Source organism: Anser anser (genome assembly GCF_964211835.1).
Source record: "Anser anser genome assembly, chromosome: 5".
In the NCBI taxonomy this organism is placed as follows: domain Eukaryota; kingdom Metazoa; phylum Chordata; class Aves; order Anseriformes; family Anatidae; genus Anser; species Anser anser.
In genome coordinates this window covers 61,816,663-61,836,243 of record NC_139725.1, presented here as the reverse complement: position 1 = coordinate 61,836,243, position 19,581 = coordinate 61,816,663, and the positions used below count along the sequence as shown (strand labels likewise).

Below are 19,581 nucleotides of genomic sequence, written 5' to 3'. Positions count from 1 at the left end.
AGAATCTTTTCTGTCACTAGTCAGAAAGTGCAAAATGAAACCTAGGAAAATAAATGTTTAATTTTCATGTTTAGTGTGAATAATCACAGAACTGATGTGTTTGAAGTGACACATTCAGCTGAGAAGCTGTATGTGAGGTACACGTGTGTAATAAAAAATAATTTTACTGTGACAGAATCCAGCAATATGTTTTCTGTTAGGCTCAGATCCCCTTTTTACCTTTTCCATGCTTCCTCGCTGCTTCACCGGTCTCACAGGACCTGGTAGTATACATACTCAGTTCAGATGGGCTATGCCAGTGGTGGAGGGACACAGTACTTCAAACACAGAAAAATAACACACAGAATATACAGGAAAGGAAGTAATAGTAGAGGTTCAGCCTCTCTCGTTGTAAACCAATGATTTTAGCATTTCAGGAGCTTTGGCTGAAATAGTAGGGGCAGGGTTGGATAGGCAGTAATGGTGATGTACCTTAGGATACTTGAAGGCAGAGAAAGATCCTATTGATCTCTGCTTGAAGCCTATAAAGTTAGTCCTTTACTACTCTATTAGTGTGTGCTGTTACCTAGAGATTTAGTTACCTCACTAACTAAAGGTAAATTTAAATGGCAAGTGGCAAAAGCTATAAATGAGGTGGCAGATATGTTAAGCTTCACAGTGTGTTTAAAAGTAATGATGTACTTACCATAGTTGTTATGTTCCTGGATGCATTCTGTCCTTACCTGATAGTCTATATTAAGAATAGCCCAAAATATCTTATATTTACCAATCTTACGTTGTTGTTGTGTTGTTGTTGTTGTTTTTGAGGCTTGATATGTATTGTGCCATTGTTTTCTGAGCAGTTCTTAAATATGTCATCTGATGGGACGTGTTGCATCTTCAAAGAGGTTTTTAAATGGTATATACCTCTTTCACTTTGAGGTCATCAGATTATATTATTTCTTGGAGTGATTGTTCATGGACAAGACTGGATTCTGTTAAATGTCAGTGTCTGTTGAGGTGAAGTTTGTATCCTTGCTATCCTTTCACTAGCCAAAAATAACAGGGGCAGGGAGTGTAAAGGGTGTGTTTCCTTCTTTTGGTACCAGTAGTTATGATGAAGAACCCAGTGATATCTGCATCTCATACTCTGAAGAATTAGCTGATAGAATTGATTTTTGTGTGCCAGGGTACAGGCAAATGGTAATGTACCATGTGTAAGATGACTCCATGTTACATAGTCTCACCTATACAAGAAATGTAAAGTGATCTGACCCAGTGTCTTTCATAAAGAGAAAATATACATACAAATTTATGTATATTATGTATATATATGTATATCTCATCTTTAGAAACCTATTTTTGCATCTGAACCCTTAGTGTGGTGGGGTTTTGTGTTTGTGTTCTTTTTCTTTTTCGCCTGCTGGCATAAAAAACTCACCCTCCCTCCAAACCAAACAGACAAATCCCCAAACTTTGTGTGTGTGGTTTTGTTTTGTTGTTTTCCCCCAAATAAAATATATTCTTCCTGCATGTGGGTGTTCCTCACATAAGACTCTAAATCACATTTTCTCATGGGCTAGATTTTTAGCTATTCTATGATATGTATACCTATAAGTGATAACCAGAGTAAACATCTGCCCTGCATGGTGCAAAGCCACGCTTCTGAGATCCTCCGCTAGATCTGTGTATCCTTCTCTGAAAAAAAAAACTCGGTACCAGGTAATTTGAAAGCAATTTGAAAGAAGAGGTACTCAGGCATTCAGAATGAGTCATTCTATGAAATGTTTTAAGGTGATGATCACTTTAAACTTTAAATCTAAAAAGATTTCCTCCCCAGTTAGTTATTGACTCTGACTGACATCAGTCATTTCACAATTTGTTTTTCATCTCTAGGCATTGTTTTTCTTTCTTTGAACTAAAATTCTATCGGCTGTGTATGAAGCAAGAAGACCAATCCATTTAGGAGCAAAACTAGGCTTTTTAATAGTGTTTGCAGAGAGGCTTGAGAAAATATTTCAGGTGGCGTCCAGCTGGGCCTTGAGTTCTGTAGAGCTTTGTTCTTATTTAACTGGGAAGGCACCTTTTCGATGTTAGGATTTATTACGGCAAAGCCTGGGTGGGTTTTTGTAACCTACCTGAACAGGATCTTCTTTTCAGAGAGGTTGTGGGCAGCGGTGTGGAGCTGCCATATATGTACCACTTGTTTGTTCCCTCTCACAGGTGTCTGGGCCAGATTCTGACCAACAGAAAGAGCATTGTGTTTTCATGGAGGGCAGGAGCAAATGCCTTCTAGTCACGAGGAGTGAAGTCTGTGTGGTCACTTCAAAACGAATGACTTTAGTCATACAGGAATTTTCTTATCTACCCAAATTCCTCAGCTGCTCCTCCATTTCTGGCATTGGACTTCTGTGAGATTTATATGTGCTTTTAGCCACTGTTAGACAGAATGCCAGACTAAATGCATCTTTGGTTTGACCCCTTCAGGCCATTCTTGTGTAACAATATAGGAATGAACTGCTGCTTGTGGCCACTTTACCCCTATACTCGTACTCTAAGAAGCAACAGAGTGACTTGGAGGAAGCCGGGCTCCTCCTGTTCTAGATAAATCATTGTGCCCTCATGGGAGGGTTATGAATGTTGATAATCCTAATTGTGTGGCTAAACATTTTGAAGATGGTAAATCTAAATCATTGAAAGTCCCCTATTCATTGTTAGAAAGTCGGTTGCAAAATATTTTCATAATGTTCTTGTACAAGTCGGAATGTTTTTCTACAATCAACATTTTTTGAGTGGGATTGTCACTTTGGTATTCTCATTAGCTTTCATTTTTGGTATTTCAAAAGACATGTTTTCTTTTTTAAGTCCTCCAGGAATGCATAATTGTAGGTTATGAATCTGTGTTATCTCTCAACTTCTGCTTGCACCTCAGTTAAGTTTAATTTTTTTTAGCTTGTCTTATTTAAAAAAAAATAAATACAAAGAAACAAGCAAACAAGAAACAAAACACAACAAAAACACCAAACAAGACATTTCAAATGGACTCTCACCGGTATACCTCTATGCTTACATTTAATGCCCTGTAGCATTGATGGCCTTCCATCACATTTCCATGAGACTTAAAGCTAGACCTTTTCTGCTTTCAGAAAATCATCTTAAATCTTTCTTATCTCATCAGCTTCAAATTGTGAACAGAGTAGGTCAGCATCATGTTATGTAGAGGTGCCTGAGTTTGTGCCAGTCCTCATCGGTCCATCCATGCACATACTGCCTTGAGGAGATGCTAGGTTGATCTCAGGTGCATGTATATTCACTTCGGTCAACCTTAGCTCACTGCTATGCCGGTGAGGTTGTGTTCATGCCTGTTACAGAGATGACATGCTACCTGCTAGTGTAGGCTTCTCGAAGCCTTGTTCACTGGGGAGTATTAACTTGGCCATGCAGCCAGTGAGGAAGAGAGTGACTGAATGGCTTACCTTTTTGTTCCTCCTTGATTTCTGCAACACTGGCTTAAACAATCACTGAGTACATGACAAGCATTATCATTACTGTTGAGATGCCCCTTATTCTAGGAGATGGTTGTCAGGAAGCCCTGATTGTATAGTTGGCATCGTGTTTATTGTGTGACGGACATATATTTTCTCCTTTTCATCTGTATTTTTGGCTGGCTTCTGTTTCACTTGTGGCTTCTGTTGTGGAGAGTTTCTCTTGCAGAAATAAAGTATACTTTTCTTCCTTGTTATCTGTGGGGGAGCAAAATACTGCTGGTACTTTGTCATCAGGTCTTCAAGATAATACCCATGCTATCGCTTCTCAGGGCGTATAGTCTTCCCAGAAGTCAAACAGCAATTCTATCCATAAGTTCCAAATGCTCTATGATATGCAAAAAAAAAAAAAAAAAAGTAATCTTTTTTAAGAATCTCCGTTAAAAAAACTTTTATTTATGGAATCGACAGAATAACTAATTAAATCAATTTTGGCTGTTGTAGAGGATGCCTGAGTTTTCTAAGTCTCCACGCATCATTCTAAGTCTTACAGCATCATACAAGCTTCTACAAAGAAAATAAACTCTATCCCAGCCAAAATCAGGACAACTCTGTTTTGGACTTTCCATCTTTCCTATGTATATGTGGTGGAATGTTCTTGGGTCACAATTACTGTTCCAGACAGTTAGCACACAAGACAACAAGCATATTTGGCCAATGTGCTGTCTCTCTTTTCAACATGCAGTGTGTTTGTTGCGTCTAATTAACTGTTTTCCCATAGGCATTGATGCAGACATACATCCTCATGAAAATTTAAGAAAGAGAGGAAAATTAGTTTAAAAACATTGTCAGGGAAATACATTTTAAACTAGGCATGCATTTTCTAATATGGGTGCTGAAATGTTTAGTTGGTTTTTTTGTTTGTTTGTTTGTTTCCCTTTTTATTCAGTAGGATAATACCCATGGAGAAGTCCTGGGTATGGAAGAAAGCCAGAGGAATCTTATGTTCTTTCTGCCACATTCTTCTAGCAGGAGTTAAAGGTCTTCTGTGTCTTCAGGTCTAAATGGCGCTTTGCCATACCTACTTCTGCCAGGATGTTAGTCGAGAGGAAATAGAGATGAAATAAGCTAATTCAGATCTGAATTCTTTTGAAGCTGAAAGGAAGCAGCACAAGTGCATAACCTTTAATGAATCTTTAAAAACCTCTTTGAATGTTTCCTGAAGCCTCACATAGTTTTACTGTGCTTTTTAAATTAAAAATCAGCTTTCTGACATGATTTTAATGTGTGATATGTAGGAGGAGAGCCAAGGACATGCACAAATTGTGAGACCCCGAGTAATTCATGTGAGAAGGAAGTCTGAAGAGATGCAGCAAGAAGGTAAATTGTCAATAAGCAAACATAGTTCTTTCAGTTAAGCACTTAACTTCTAAATGTTGCTGTATACTCATGTATACTAAAGATTTGATTTTTAAATTTTTATTTTTATTACTATGAAATTCCCAAATTTCTGAATGTTTGTATGCAGTGCAAATCTGTGTACATACTTTTGGTAATAGCTGGGGTGCACCAAAAAGGTTGGAAATGCATCTGTCTGTATATGTCATGAGAATCCTTGCAATTAAGGATTTATTTAAATTTTTATTTGTCAAGAGCTTCACAGTGTGCATATTATGTAGTCAACTGAATCATTAATTGCTGTTCTGCAAACAAAATACTCATAATGTGGTGATAGATGGCAGTAGTTCACACATATGAGAAAATGCAGGGGTACTAGAGGAGAACTGAAAGATAATACAAAGTATTAGGATTGTGCAAAGGTGAGAAAAATAGAGATTTTCAGTGTTAAAATGGCCTGGGTTAAGATGGGTTTCAAGCTAGTGTGTAACAGATAATACTATCTGTCACGAAAGAAAATCACTATCTATGCATAACCATTCTATTTTTAGAGATTATTTAACAGTGTTTGTTAAAAGTATTAATGATACTGCATGAGATTTTTTTTTGTTTATTGTAGTTCAAGGCAGTGTTGGAATAACATGAACTATGCATATTACTGCTCTACTTAGTTACGTTAGCAGATAATAAGTTTGTGGAGGTGACAGAATGAGAAATAGCAATTTTAATCTTAAGTGCTAAGAGCAGGAATCTAAAAACCTGCATGTGTACAATATATGAATTATAATTGCTCCACCATAACATAGACAAATTCTTCATGCAAGCCCTTTTAAAAATAATTCTTTGAACTTCTTCCATTCCATTTTTTTTTTTTTTAAACATGTAATTGAATTCTAATTCTGTTGGAATTATTATGCTTCAACTATTTAAAAGTGGTAAGAAAAACCCTCGGCCAATGTTATGGTCATGGGACTTGAAACCTAAATTCAAAACCATGGTTTACGTATAAAGAATAAAGTTATGAGTAATGTAAAACTTAGCTTCAATGCACAGTTAGTGGAAAAACTTACAGAGGTGGCATACTTTAGTGCATGTACAATTTTTGTTGTAGAGACATTTATCAATGTGTTTTTAAGGTGGGTACATATAAAAATAAATTTGATTTATTTTTATTTAATAAATTATTAATAAAATAAATTTATTAATAGAAATAAAACCTCGATTTTTTTAATATTGGTGGAAGGTATTGCAATGACTCTTTCTAATAGGAAGAACTATATCTTTCCTCTACTGTTCAGAAAATCAGAATTGGAATTGAATTTCCAATAAATTATGACCTCTGTATTGCAAAAAAGGAAATTATGTACCAGTTCTGCCTTCTAGGATGGTTGACCTTTCCCAACATGAAAAGCAGTCTTCCTCACTAGTGGTTATATCTTCCTTTTTTTTCCTTCTACCTCACTACTTCCTAGTAAGTGTCAGAGAGGAGGAAGAAGGGCGAAGTAATCTTCCTAATACTACTTCAGGCTTTCACACCTCAACTTTGGCTCAAAGTCTTAACAAGGCAGCACGTCCAGTCTGTATCATCGAGTAAAGCATTGGAGACAGCTGGAGTTGGAATAAAATATTTTTATCAAATCTGTTACTTTCTAGAGTATTTATCTTAAAATAAAATAAGGTATTACCCATAGTGTAATACAAGGTATTTGAGCACGGTCCAAGAATGTCCGATGAAAATGTTTGGCCACAAGATGGCAGTAGTCAATTTTCTTTGCGAGGAACTCAAAAAAAAAAGATGATTTATATACAAGGATAATTTAAATCTCATTCATAGTATACATATTTAATGAGCCAATAAAAGTCTAGAGGATTTGCAAATGGAAACAACTGTCTGTCAGTTTTAAGCAGAAGGTCTTGCCTGTATAAGCTTTACCACATTGAACTTAGTCAAAAGGTGGAGGGTAAAAATTAATAAGAATCATTTGAAAGACAAAACTTGCAACTTGATAAGTGTACATGGGTTTAAGTAAATACATTTGAAAATTAAGCACATCTGTTACGGTAAGATCAAAGCACCCTGTTTGTTAAACTTCATGTCAAACAGTTGTCTTTACTGAGATAGCAAGGGACAATGAGCACTCGCCTGAAAATGGAGAAGCATTCCAGAGGCAGAATCATTTAGGTATTTTTTCAGAGTTTCAAGGATAAGTGGTTTTATCAATCGTAGAGCTCAGATAATCTGGAGCCCTGATACGAAGTGCGAATTCAGGGTGTTGTGAGAAAAGAGAAATTGTTTTGGACTTAAAATGGGATGTAAATTAGTCTTTGCTTTATTTAATTGATAAATACATGACAAGACTTGATTTATCTTTTGTCTACAGTCATAAATGTATATACGATAGAACTTTCTTTTGTTGTACAAGAATTTTTTTGTGGTTTGCAGTGAACATGTGTTTTTACTGAAAGAAAGTTGATTGATGTCCTTTAATGAAAGTTGAAGTTCAGTAGGACTGTTACAATATCATGCCTGAAAGGGTAATGTCTCCTGAAAGTTACAACTGAAAATAAAGCCTGAATGTATTATTAATTGAAATGTGTGCCTTCTCTAGACATAGTGGAGACAGTGGTTTGAAAACATATATTTGTAGTGTATAATATACATGCATATGTATTTTTGGCTTTATAATACCCTTTAATCTTTAAACCACTCTTTCATACATCTTCATAAATTTAATATGATAATAATTGTTGTGGTTGGTGAATGTAGATATTTCCAGAATACAAGCGTTTTTAAGGTTTGCATTAGCGTAAGTCAGAGTTCTTAAAATAAAAGAACAGGTGACAATGCTTGACTGCAGAGCATTTTTAAGCTTTAATATGAGCAGCTCAGAACCAAGAGGTAGATGTTCTTCACTTAATTATTTTTCTATAGCACAGACTCTCAAAATGTACCTAGAGAGCATAACTCCATGATAATAATTCCTTTTTATCTCTAGCTAGTGCACTATATTCAGGCAGCCATAAGTACATGGGAAAGTAATATTGGAAAACTGAGCAATTGGCTTTATTGCCACAGAGAGATTGCACAATTGCTTGTGAGAGGAGATGATCTGTGCAATAAATGAAAAAGAGGGCAAGAAGCCCTTAAAATAGTCTCTCTATATATACATATATACGTAAAAACAAACAAAAAAGAAAAGGAAACAACAAAACAACCAAACTTCCAGAATCTTTGCTTGGTTTTAAAAACGGGCTGCTACTTTGTTCGCATTGACATAATGTTGGATTGAAAAAATAGATATAACTAAATATTTTTCTCTCTTCTTCAGCCAGAAATTGCTCTGAGTTAGGTTTGGGGTTATTTTTTTACTTAAAACTTCTGTGGCATGAGGCAAATATCTAACAGATGCTTCAATAGGAAGGAAGAAGATTAGGATAAGGCTAAAGGTCTTTTTTTTTTTTTTCTTGGAACTGGAACTGTTTTGGTCAAACTCTTAACAACTATTCTATTGAAAGTTTACTTTCTCTTTAATATCCTGCTGTTCCTTTTTTTGGACCGAATCTCTCCCAAGACTTTTGCTAAAGATTGTCCAAAGCACCCTGAAAATGCAGCTAGTGAAGCAAAACAGAGCTGTTCTTTCACACTGTAGGCAGAACACCACCACAACCTGACAGGTAGGAGTAGTTTGTGTAGCCTAGATTGTTCCTTGAATTGGACTAATTTCTGAGAGAGAATCCTGGAAATTGAAGCCATGAAATCAATTAGATACAATTATGGCATTTGACAAGCAAATGTTTGTTCTGTAGAGTTTTTATCTGATTTTTTTTTTTTTTTTTGCTGTGCTTCTTCAGAACTCTCATTTCTGGATTATTTTGACTCTGGCTTTCCTATGCAGTTACCTCCACATGAAATCAGATGGCCCATTGACATAATTCAGTTAATACATTTTACATTCAAGCAAGTCAGGAAACACAGAGCTGTGTTTCCCACAGAAACTCTGCCTTTTCTCTAAGTAGCTTTTAGGTGATCCAAGTGCTCAGAACACCAGTTCTCAAACAGTACTCATTTGCTTTTTCTGCATGAGCGACCATAGCAGTTATATGATAACCCATGCGTTAGAAAACATGCATCTCAGTAATAGGAATGCAGTTTGTATAATATCCCCACGTAAAATGTTCAGTAGCCACACTTCAGGGTTTCTACTTTGAATTACTGTAAGTCAGTATGTAGCTGTTACAGGACGTTTAGAACAGTAGATTAGAATTTCTTGGTTTTGTAAATATTATTTATCTGGTACGTGTCATTTATACCTGTTTGTTTTTTTTCCCCACCGAATCACCTCAATTATTTTTCAGAAAAAAAAGGCACCTTAATTAACTGAAATACAAATAATCAGATGGAGAAACAGAAAATCAAAAAAATGGTTTATACTTAAAGAAAGCTGAGCCAAACATTCTCATACTGCCTTGCAGGATGAGGATCTGCTGGAGACTGACATGCTCAAGAAAAAGATGCTCTCCTCTCCTCTGTGTTCATTTGCACACCATGTATTTACCTGGCCCTTTTCATTTTTGATTTTCATGTATTAGGTTTTTGGTCACTTAGCAATTTCCTTCAGCTTCTCAGAAGTTGAAAGTAATTTCTGAGAGTTCTCCTCTTACTGCATGCCTCCTTAAGTGGTACAGAGGGAGACAGCACTGCCTTACTACGAAGTATTGCCAAGGCACTTCTGACCTTGTGCTGAAGCTTTTGCTGTGAGAAGGGTGTGCAAAGGCAGAGAACTTCCCCTTTCAGTCTGTCTTTGGTGCCTGTGCAGATAATGCCTTACACCCGTCAAGAAATCTGCATTGCTTTATCTGTGTTCAGGTTTCCCTTGTACACTCCATGTGAGAATCAACTTCTGCTCCATGCTGGATGTATGCATTGTTAATTTTTGGAGGGAAGGTATTTTATATTTTTGATAAAGTAATAGGAATGAAGTGGGAAACCTTCCAGTGTGGGCTTAAGGAATTACTCCTGCTCAGAAGTCTTAAGTTCAGGATGTTGGGCTGGCATCTACAGTGCCATAGCGTAAACAGTTCAGAATTGCTTCATCCTTCCTTCTGATCAGATCTTTGTGTTTGACGTACGCTTATTTCGTTGAGTTTCGTGGTGTGTTCCTCTACTAAGTCACTCCTTCAGTCTATGCACATAGAATAGAGATTTTCACTGAAATTCCAGCACCAGTTGGGTTTTTTCAGCAGAAAGGGAAGGAGAAACTCATTCATACTGACATTGTCACTAATTAAAGGATTTCTTCCTCTGGAGACTGTGAAATACTTGGATTTTTACTCGTCTTTTTTCAGATTTACTGGGGCTCAAGTTGAACACTTAGGAATTCTCATCTGATTCCCTCCCTAAGCTCAGATTTTAAAAAATTGCAGGTGATCTAATCCAGTGATATGTGGTAACCCTCAAAGCACATTTTATATATCATAAACATGAAGTGCAGAGCAGTAACAAAAATAAGCTTGGTACTTGATTCATACATGGGGTTATGATGTGCTAGTAATGCTGGACTGGTCCCTTTTTCATACTGCAAAACTGAAAAATCCATTGAAATACTACATCAAGCATCTAGTGCACCTTCTGGAGTTTGCATCTCCTTTTTGCCTCAAAATATCATACGATACCTGGTGTGGCTGTCTGCATCTCATGGCAGAGACACCAGAGGGTTCTTCTGTTCTAAAGTTAAGTGTTTCTTAATAATGTGAAGGATTTTCCTTCCAAGTTTACTGTTTTTTTTATTTTATTTATTTATTTTAATTTGTAGATTCATAATTACATTTGCTTTTTAAACTCTTGCGGCTACCTGCTGGAACCAAAGTAGTCCACAGTGTCAGGCACTTCTGCTAAGCTGCACGTGACACCCCCTGCTTTATCCTTGCAATGTGGATTTCTCTCTATTTTTCCTTTAAAAAAAAAAAAGGTTTGTTTATTCTTTGGTTGTTTTTTATATCTTGTACCAGTGGCGGGGCAGATTCTAGGCAGAATTCTCAGCACGAGGAGAGAACCTCTTGCTGCTGCATATAGACTCTTAAGAGAATTGTTACATACTAGCTGAGAGCTTGAAATTGCTATTTCCACTTTGGCATTCTACCTTTTTCTTTTTTTTCTTTTCTTTTTTTTTTCTTTTCTTTTCTTTTTTTTCTTTTCTTTTTTTTCTTTTTTTTTCCAGTTCCACTTTCCAGTTGTATAAATCCACCTACTGTAAGCCTGTCTGGTGGCAAGAGGGATTTCATATAAGTAGGTTACAGCAGCGTTGCTAATTTCCCTGATGCTCATCCAGCCAGGAGCTAAGCACCAAAACTAAAATGCGATGCTCTTTCTTTTGTGTATTTCTCGTGCTGGTGAATCCATTGGAGGTGCTGTGCATTGCAGGCAAGGTATGGCTTTGATAGCAAGTATCAAATACAGGCTCAGATCTCCTGGACACTAACACACTCCTCACCAGGCTGTCCAAATAGTTGTGCCAAAGCAGCCTTTCTCACAGCCTGTGGAGGATTTGTAAACACGCTGGGATCTGACTGAAGCAGCTTTGTATTGTGTATTATGATTTGTATGCACTTTTACAAACTTACAGTAATTGCTGTTGCCTTCATTGTAAAGAGCAAAAAATAAACACACACAATAAACCTCCTAAATGGGCACTGGTCCCACTGGCACTGATCTTGAGTAACTCTGAATAAAAGCAGATGGTAGCAAGCCGACGGGGCTGACCTGCTTTCCCCTTTCATGCAAACATTGCTTATATAAATGGGGGACACACACAAAAAATTAATGGGCTTGGGCAAGCCACCTAAGGACAGAGACTCCCCACGTACTTCATGCTTACATCAGCCTGAGGGCTGTTTCCAGTTAGCTCTTCTCTGGAGGGAGAAGTTTCTCACAAATTAGTGGTTCCACAGCTCCGTGCCATGGTTTATAAGAAGGAACTGGTGTGTGGCTGGGAAGCGAGCACCCTGAGCTGCTCTGTGCCATGTGTGTTGCAGCGGGTCATGGTAGGTATCAGAATAGTCTCTCCTGAACGTGCTGCTCAGTTATATAGGGCATGAAGTCCCTTTACACGTCGTCTTCATGGTAATGTAATCAGCTGAGCAGCAATTAGTACCCGTCCCAGCCATCTCAGCTAGACTGACTCCAAGTTGGTTCACTCGGTGGGTGCACTATAAGATCTCTTAGGATGAACATCCTGGACTTGGGTTAACAGGCATTTCAGAAAGCCTCTTATCTCGCATTCCCTTTGTAGTGTGAAAGTTGCATTTCTTTCTTAAAAGGCACTGGTATCAGACCAGGAAGTCTTTGAGGCTGGTGACACGTTGTGTGGATACCGAATGGTGACTGAAGGAGACAAGGAGCATTACAAGCACATATTTCATCTCAAAGAAACATTTACAGCACAGTAATAGGAGAAACGTAGGCTTTCCATCCTCAGTATACACTGGGTTTGTTTTATTTTTTTGGTTGGCAGGGGAAGCAGATGTTGCCCTTTATAATTTAGTGCCTTGTATACATCTGAGAGAAAAGCACCAGGACGAACAGCTTCTGCTTTCCTGGCTGTGCTGATCCTCGGGCAGGGGCAGCTGGACACCCTTCAGCTCTACCTGTTCTTCAAAGGCTCTCGGTTCATCTTTTTAAAGCACTCCATCAAAATCAGAAGGAACCAGCTGTTTGTGTGAGGAACGCCTGGGTAGAAGAGAAATTACCAGGACAACGGTATATACACCGTGTGGAGGTAGCTTAATGTGAGCAATGAATAATCCACAGTCTTTGCCTGCAAACCTCTTTTATAAAGGGAATGAGGGATTTACAAACGCTGTCATTCTCAGCCATTAAACTTGTTTCTTTTTTCTTTTTTAATGCCTTGTATTTTTTTTGCCCTACTAGCCGAGGCAAGGCATAGCTGTGAAGTTGTTCTTAATAAAAACTAACTAGCCAATAAAGATGGATATTTAGATGATTGGTATCCACAGTCAAATTGTAACATTATTATTTTTTTAATTTTACTGCTTATTATATTGTGAGAGGGCTTGACTTACAGGCAATTCTCATGTTCTTGAACAGTGTAGTTACCTACATATTTTATTTTACTCATTTTTCTGGATCCTTCAGGAGTAAGCAGGCCTCCTATTTTACGCATTGAACAGAGGCCAGGTTTTTCTATCACCTTCTTCTCCATACAGTGATACAAAGACTGCCCATAATGAAATATTAAATCTTTGCAGTGCCCACGTTAAGATATGCCATGTCAAGGTTAATTGCTTAGAGTTAAGAGTAGAGAAAACTTTCAAAAAAGGCCCTAAAGTAAATGTTATTTAGGAAGTTTTCCGCATCAGGAATACTATATAAATAATTGCACTGCTACTCCTTGATAACATGCTGATTTGGAGAAAATGCAGTCTGCCAAAGTAGCTTTCTTCTTCAAAATGGGGTAAGAACTGCTGAGTGAAGGTTGAAGATGTAATGTGTGACCTGTTGCTCTCTGCTGAGGTTGCATGTGGGACTCCATTTTATAAGGGTTGAATATGTGCAGATGTAAGGCTTGGCTAAAGTACTTTTTATCTTCCATAAAACTAATTTTGAAAGTAAGATACTAGAGATTCTCGGCTCTGAAATACCCGCTTCAAGTATGCTTTTGGTGGCTGCATTTGCAAGGAACAGTAGTAAATAACGGAGATGGGTTACGTTTTGTCTGTAGGCTACTGTGTCCTGGTTTTCATCATGAATGCTGTCTTTCAGGAAAAAAAATAGAAGTATACCTAGCAATTCTTAATTTAGATTTAGAACCTTTGTATCTCTTGTCACTTAGCGACTGTTTTTCTTCTCTAATGTAAAACTCCTGGTTTGCTTTTAAAGCAGGAAGAGCTGTTTTTAAGCCCACTTATAAACAACTTGAGTGTAAGTTGCTGAGTGTGACACAAAATTTGTAGCAGTTCTGTAAAATGTGTTTTTCCCCAGTGCTTTAGCTGCAGGGAAGTGACTGTTTCTCTTTGTGTACAGCACGACTTTGACTTTCTATTAACACTTGCTTTTTTAGTGTCAGATAGGCACACGTCTGTAATGCAAAATAATACATCATCAACCATAAGCAAACAATGAAAATGTGTATCTCACAGGCAGCATAGAGTCTGGTAAAATTACATTTACGGTTTGGGTCAAAATTATGTATTCAAAGCAGGTTAGGCTTAATCCGGTGTGACCTGCTGATCTGCATCCTACCTCTTGTTGTTGCAGTAAAGCAATAATCTCAGCGTTGCATACTGTGGCCTCGTTTTATGCACCTATTGCAAGACTTAGGCAGAGCTGTGTTTGGTTTAAAGACAGCACAACAGCTGCAGTTTCTGTCCCTGGTCAGGGCACTGTATCTTCAGTGGACGTACAAGGCATGGAATTTGCTGGCAGTTGCTTCATTTCTGTTTTTTTTTTTTCTCGTTTGTTTTTATAATCCTAAAACCGTAATTACAGATCTTGAGAAAATTGTTTTATTTACTTAACAGCTGCCATTGTGCGCTGTTATGTAAATCACAATTAATAAATGGGAAATATTTACTAGCTTGTGTTACAGTGTAAATACGCGATTAGCTTCTTTAAAGTGCATGTTGCTTCTTTCGGTAATTGGAACCGATCCTAGAGGCATGCAAGCAGGGAGATTACACAGGGAATGCTTGTTTCTGAAGATGAAGCTTCCTTCCTGAGTTAAAAAAAAAAAAAAAAGAAAGAAAGAAAAGAGGGGGGAAAGAGTTTCCTGTTGAGAGTCCTCACGTTAATGGACGGCCAGTCGTGCCTCCCCCTGCTCCAGCTGGCCTTTACATACAGCCCTTTGTGGAGGCGTTCTCTGACTAACGCTGTCTAAAACCATTTTTACAAGAGCTAGAAGCATTGGGGTTTGCCTGTGCAGGCAGACGTGGGATTTAGAGAGATTTTTGCTCCTCTCTCATCTGCTTTTAAACGCGAGGCTAAGACAGGCGGTATCTCCGTGGTTAGAGGCTGATAAAGGCCGTTCTGTTCCTGGGGTTCCTAATCTGGAGATGGCCTAACGAAGGGACTCAGGCCAAAGTTTCAGCTGTACGTAAAAAAAAAAATGTGTTCTGACCTCGATATATATGATGTGCAAAATGAATAATAGCAGCACTGCAGGCAAAATCCTCGCTGCTACGATGTGACAACCCGCCCCTTCATCGGAGGGTTCAAGAATTTGGCTGCGCTTTTGGAAAGGAGCCTCGTGGTCCTGCTGGAGAGCTGTCTGAGCTCAGACAGAGCGCAGCACACAACGGCTTTGTTAGAGTGTTGGCTCCGTGCTTACGGCAGGACACTGAAGGAAAAATGTCCTTTTCTACCTACAGTCTTCTCTGAAGTAAAACCGTGCTCACGGGCTCGAGCTCCCCAGCCGCTAAAAGTTAGAACCACTCAGGACAACGGCGAGCCTCTGGCCCCATGCTCTGTTAATTCAGTAAGTCTTTTCCTCCGTTTTAGGACAAGCTCCCTAGCTCTGGCTATCCAGTGCTGGCTGTTAAACTAGAGCCATACATTCAACTCTTTAACTCAGCTCTTTTTGCCAGTCTGCATGGGAAGTGGAGCACTAATAAAGAAGAGGAGTCTCCATGCGTACCTGTTGTAGGCTGGAGTGATATATTTAGGAGATGTTTACTTCATGCAACGCTGCTAGCTCAGAAATCCATGAATCAAGCCATCTCCGGTGATAGTGAAGCTCAGGAGATGTGTGGTGGTGTGCTGAGGCTGACGGATCCCAGGACAATGGGATTTCATAAGGCATCCAGGGCGTTGTTCGTCACCACATTTTGTAGGTACGCTTGCTTGGGTACCCCGAGGATGTGCTGTCCAACCTTACGTACCGAGCACTGCAGCGTGGAGCTTGCCAGAGTGAACATTTTGAAGTGTATGAAAAGAAAGTTCAGATGTTTTCAGTCTGAGAGTGAAATTGCAGAAGGCCCTTAGAGGTCTGACTTATTGTGCAATCTCTGTAAGTAATTTGTAATCAAAATACCTTTGCACATGTCACTTTTATATTTCCTGTAATAAAACAGCAAGAGCAATTAAGATTTTGGACCATAATCTTCTACAAACATGCTTCTCAAACTGAAAGGGTTGGGGATTTTTTGAGTTATGGCTGAAAAAGCTGTTTTTAAAATTTGTGATTGTTTCCAAAAAAGCTTGATAATAGCTTTTTTAATAGACTTTCCACTGTAGCCTGACAAACAAGACTGTTATGTGGTAACATAATTTATCTGAAGTTTACTTCTGAGAAAGCAAAATAAATAAAAACACAGAACTCTTCACTAAACTGGAAGACATCTGTATTCCAGTAACTCAGCATGTGACCTACTGGGCTTTATTCATTTAAAATCGGAACGAATCGGTAAATATACTGCTGTATTCATGCAAATGTCTCAGAGTTAGTGTGCCTATATAACACGCTGTGTGCTGTTCATCCGCAATGTTGTTCTGACACAGTTCAGAAAGTTGTCTGAGGTCTTGGCATTCTTCAGGAAACATTAGATTAATACAGCCTTCTTTGTCATGTAATTTTTTTCTGTTTAAGTAGGTGTGTGAAGGCTGGTGCTACATAAATGAATTACACGGACGACTTTGGAGGAAGAGGGTGCTTGTAAACTGGACTGAAATTAATGAATATAAGAATTAGAAATCAAAACTTTATGTTTAGTCTGAGGAGAAACAATTCCTTAAACCATAACCACATGGCTGTTTCTTGTTTGCATCAACTCTGGTTGACTGTTATTGTCTTCTGTTAATTCTCTGGGGCAGTGGCCTGACTTTGTTGAATGAGCCAATTGTTTTCCTTTGTGTTGCCCATCAAGTAAGTCCCCATCTGGTTTGTATCAGACTGTTTTCACAGCCAACAACTGCTGCCTTTTCTATATCCTGACACTTAAGGGCCCCATGCTATCAAAGCATTGCTGTGATAGCCTGTCTGGCTGGGCCTATACAGCTGTGCCTTGCAGCTTGAAGCTATTACCCAAGTAATGGTAACTTAGAACTTGAACTGGCTCTTATTCCCATCGGTGTCGTGTGTACAGTGAACAGAATACATTTTTGTTGAACTCAGGCCTCGACAAAAAATTCTTTAAAGCTCTTACTTTGGTTTATATGATTGGTGAGTTTTTATTTTCCAGCAGCTTCCTGTATCTAGAGGCAGTTATGTGCGCTTCTAAAACATTAATGAGTACAAGACAAGCGGTATTTATTTAAGGCACTGTTGTTATTACTTACTTTTATGGTACATTAAAGCTCAATAAGTGAAAATTAAACAAGCAAATGATTCTTAATGGGGATTTTTCTTATCAGATTTAGAATACATTTCCAGCAGTAGACAGGAAACTTTCTGGGCATGATAAATGTAGGTTGTATGAATAATGCCGCACCTTGGCTACCACTCTACTCGCTTTCAAAGTAGTTCCCTGAAAATATAGAGCAGTGAACAGTGGGTCTGCATTAACTTGTTTATTTCTCTCCTGAAGGAGCAGGGGAGGACTGGACAACTCACTGTAACCTGGGCGGTAAAGCTGTGCTGCAGTTTGCATTACAGAACCGTGAGAGGCTCCAGGTGTGATCCAGGCCCGTTTCTGCCAGGCTTCCCGTGTCGTAGGAGACAGTCCTGTTCCCAGAGACCTTGCAGCCCATGCATTCTCTCTCTTAAAGATTAAAAAAAATACGTATCAAATAACAGTGACATTCAAATGTTGTTCTCTAGTAAAGATGTTCTTTTCCGCTCTTGTGTAGGCAGTGCAGCCATATAGCTCTTAGTGACAGAATAGTTGTGACTTAAATAGTCATACTTAAACCCAGACAATTGATAAATGGATTTCATTCAGGCTGCTTACAAGCTATATTAATCACGCGGCCCATGGCAATGAAGAAAGCTGTTGGTGAACTGAGTGCGAGCCAAGTTTGGCACCACCACTTTGGACTGGGAAAAGCAGCTGTCAAAGAGAGCAACACTCTCTGAAGGAAGTTGGCACTGGGCAGTGAAAAGAATTACCACCACCAGTTAGCCCAGCCAGCTTCTTTGAAGTTTCAAGTTTTGTGTGTGCGTGGTTTTGGAGGTGAAGGACACCTGCCCAGGTGAGAAGCCAACGTACGCGGTTATGTTGATGTCTCGGACGGCACTGCCGGACTGCTGCTGCTCGGGGATTTGTGCTGAGCAGCGTCTGGGTCGCTCGCAGCAGTCCTTGGTTTCATGGCTGCTGTTGGGACCCTTGGGCAGTGCAGAGATCTGCGAGAGCCACGGCGCTGCTGGGGGCACCTGCAGTGTTTTCCCTGCTTCTTACAACAGTTAGCAGAGATGGAAGGGTGTCATTAAAAATAGGTAGTAAAGTGCATGAGGGAGTTAAGAAGGTGAGGGAGTATGCTACATAAGCTGCGTAGCTGTAGAGCAGTGTTTCTGCAGTTCAATGACTTCACTGATTTAGAGCTATTTGTGAGCTCTTCTATAGAATCAGAATGGCTCAGGTTGGAAGGGACCTTAAAGATCGTCTAGTTCCAACCCCAGCCAGTCAGATTCACCCAAGTATTGTAAAGGGATTTTGTTTATATCCTTTCCCACGTAACAGGTTCTTGGGTTTTTGTTTCCCTCTTCTCTTCTCCCCTCCTTTCCTTTTTTATTTTAGGAAGAATGGTCATCTCTATTGCACAAAGTTTAAACATTTTAGACTTTAACAAATGTCAAAGTAGCAGAGTAAAAAAAGAGGTGTTTGCTGTTAGACACTTCCAAGTCTCCAGTCCAGGGCACAAGATTGTAGAGGCAGTGTTACTTGTCATCACGTTGGTACTCATTTCAAGAGAAGGCTTAGATGGACTTCGTAAGAACAGGGTCTGGACACTTGTGTATTAAGTGTCTCCCAGCAGATCTTCCAGTAAAGACATTTAATGTTTTCCTTATTTTAAAGTATGTCTACTTACGTAGGTTAGTATGGTACCCTTTTTGAGCTATAGAAAAATTATTTACCTCCTTAGGCTTCCTCGAATTGCGTATTCCCAATATATCTTTCAAAGTTAATTCATGGGCATAAATGGTAAGATCTTCAGTGGCCATCTTCTACTGTTTAACAAATGGCTTGAAAGGAGGTCTTTTAACTTTGACTTTGTCAACGTGCATGCTAGAAATGTGTGTGTAGAGATGTAGTGTTTATTGAAATAAATCACCAACAAATGCTAACTGTATAGGGCTGGATTGGTTCTGCCTTGCTTTGCTTTGTTTTCCTGGGGAGGGAGAATAATCTTTTAAAAAGGTGCAATTACAAAACCTGATTAATTGTGCTGTAGGTATAGGCTTTTTAATAAGCCACGTTTTTGTAAGGGTAGTACAGTAATGGCAAACTGTTTCCATATGGAGAATCCCATGACTTTGAAAGTGAAAATCACCAAAAAAAATGCATGAGGTTGTGTGAACATGTAAATATTCAGGATAGAGAGCTACAACGAGATGAAGTGGTCATCTAGAAGAAAAAAAAAAAAAGGTTGTTATTTGAACAGGTTTTTATTCTGAGTATATGTCTTTTATAAATTTTTACGATAAGGATGCATTTAGTGACTTCAGTACATGTGGAGAGTGACTTTCAGTGAGGAAATTCTGCCCTGCAGCAGTGCCTGAGGGGCCGTGTGGTACAGAAACTTCTCTCTTTTCTTCCTGATGTCCATCCT

General features: G+C 38.7%; 1 protein-coding gene and 1 long non-coding RNA gene across 12 annotated transcripts in view; one reads left to right on the top strand and one right to left on the bottom strand.

Moving 5' to 3' along the window:
• The window catches only part of KIAA0586, a 70,604-nt gene that overhangs the window by 39,578 nt on the left and 11,445 nt on the right, over window positions 1-19,581 (top strand). For 10 of the 11 annotated variants that reach the window (XR_014584757.1, XR_014584758.1, XR_014584759.1 and 7 more), the window contains exon 30: window positions 4,763-4,844. Coding sequence is in view for 4 of the 11 variants with exons in the window: in XM_083837166.1 (XP_083693292.1) it covers window positions 4,763-4,844 (82 nt within the window). In the remaining 7 variants the exon portion in view is untranslated. Of the gene's footprint in view, window positions 1-4,762; window positions 4,845-6,334; window positions 8,348-19,581 lie in introns of those variants that run through there. The other variant, XM_083837165.1, reaches the window with a different exon arrangement.
• Window positions 39-19,574, bottom strand: LOC310899998. The gene is made up of 2 exons (XR_014584766.1): window positions 15,512-19,574; window positions 39-3,852 (listed from the first exon to the last, which is right to left on the bottom strand). It is a non-coding gene; the product is annotated as an uncharacterized lncRNA (long non-coding RNA).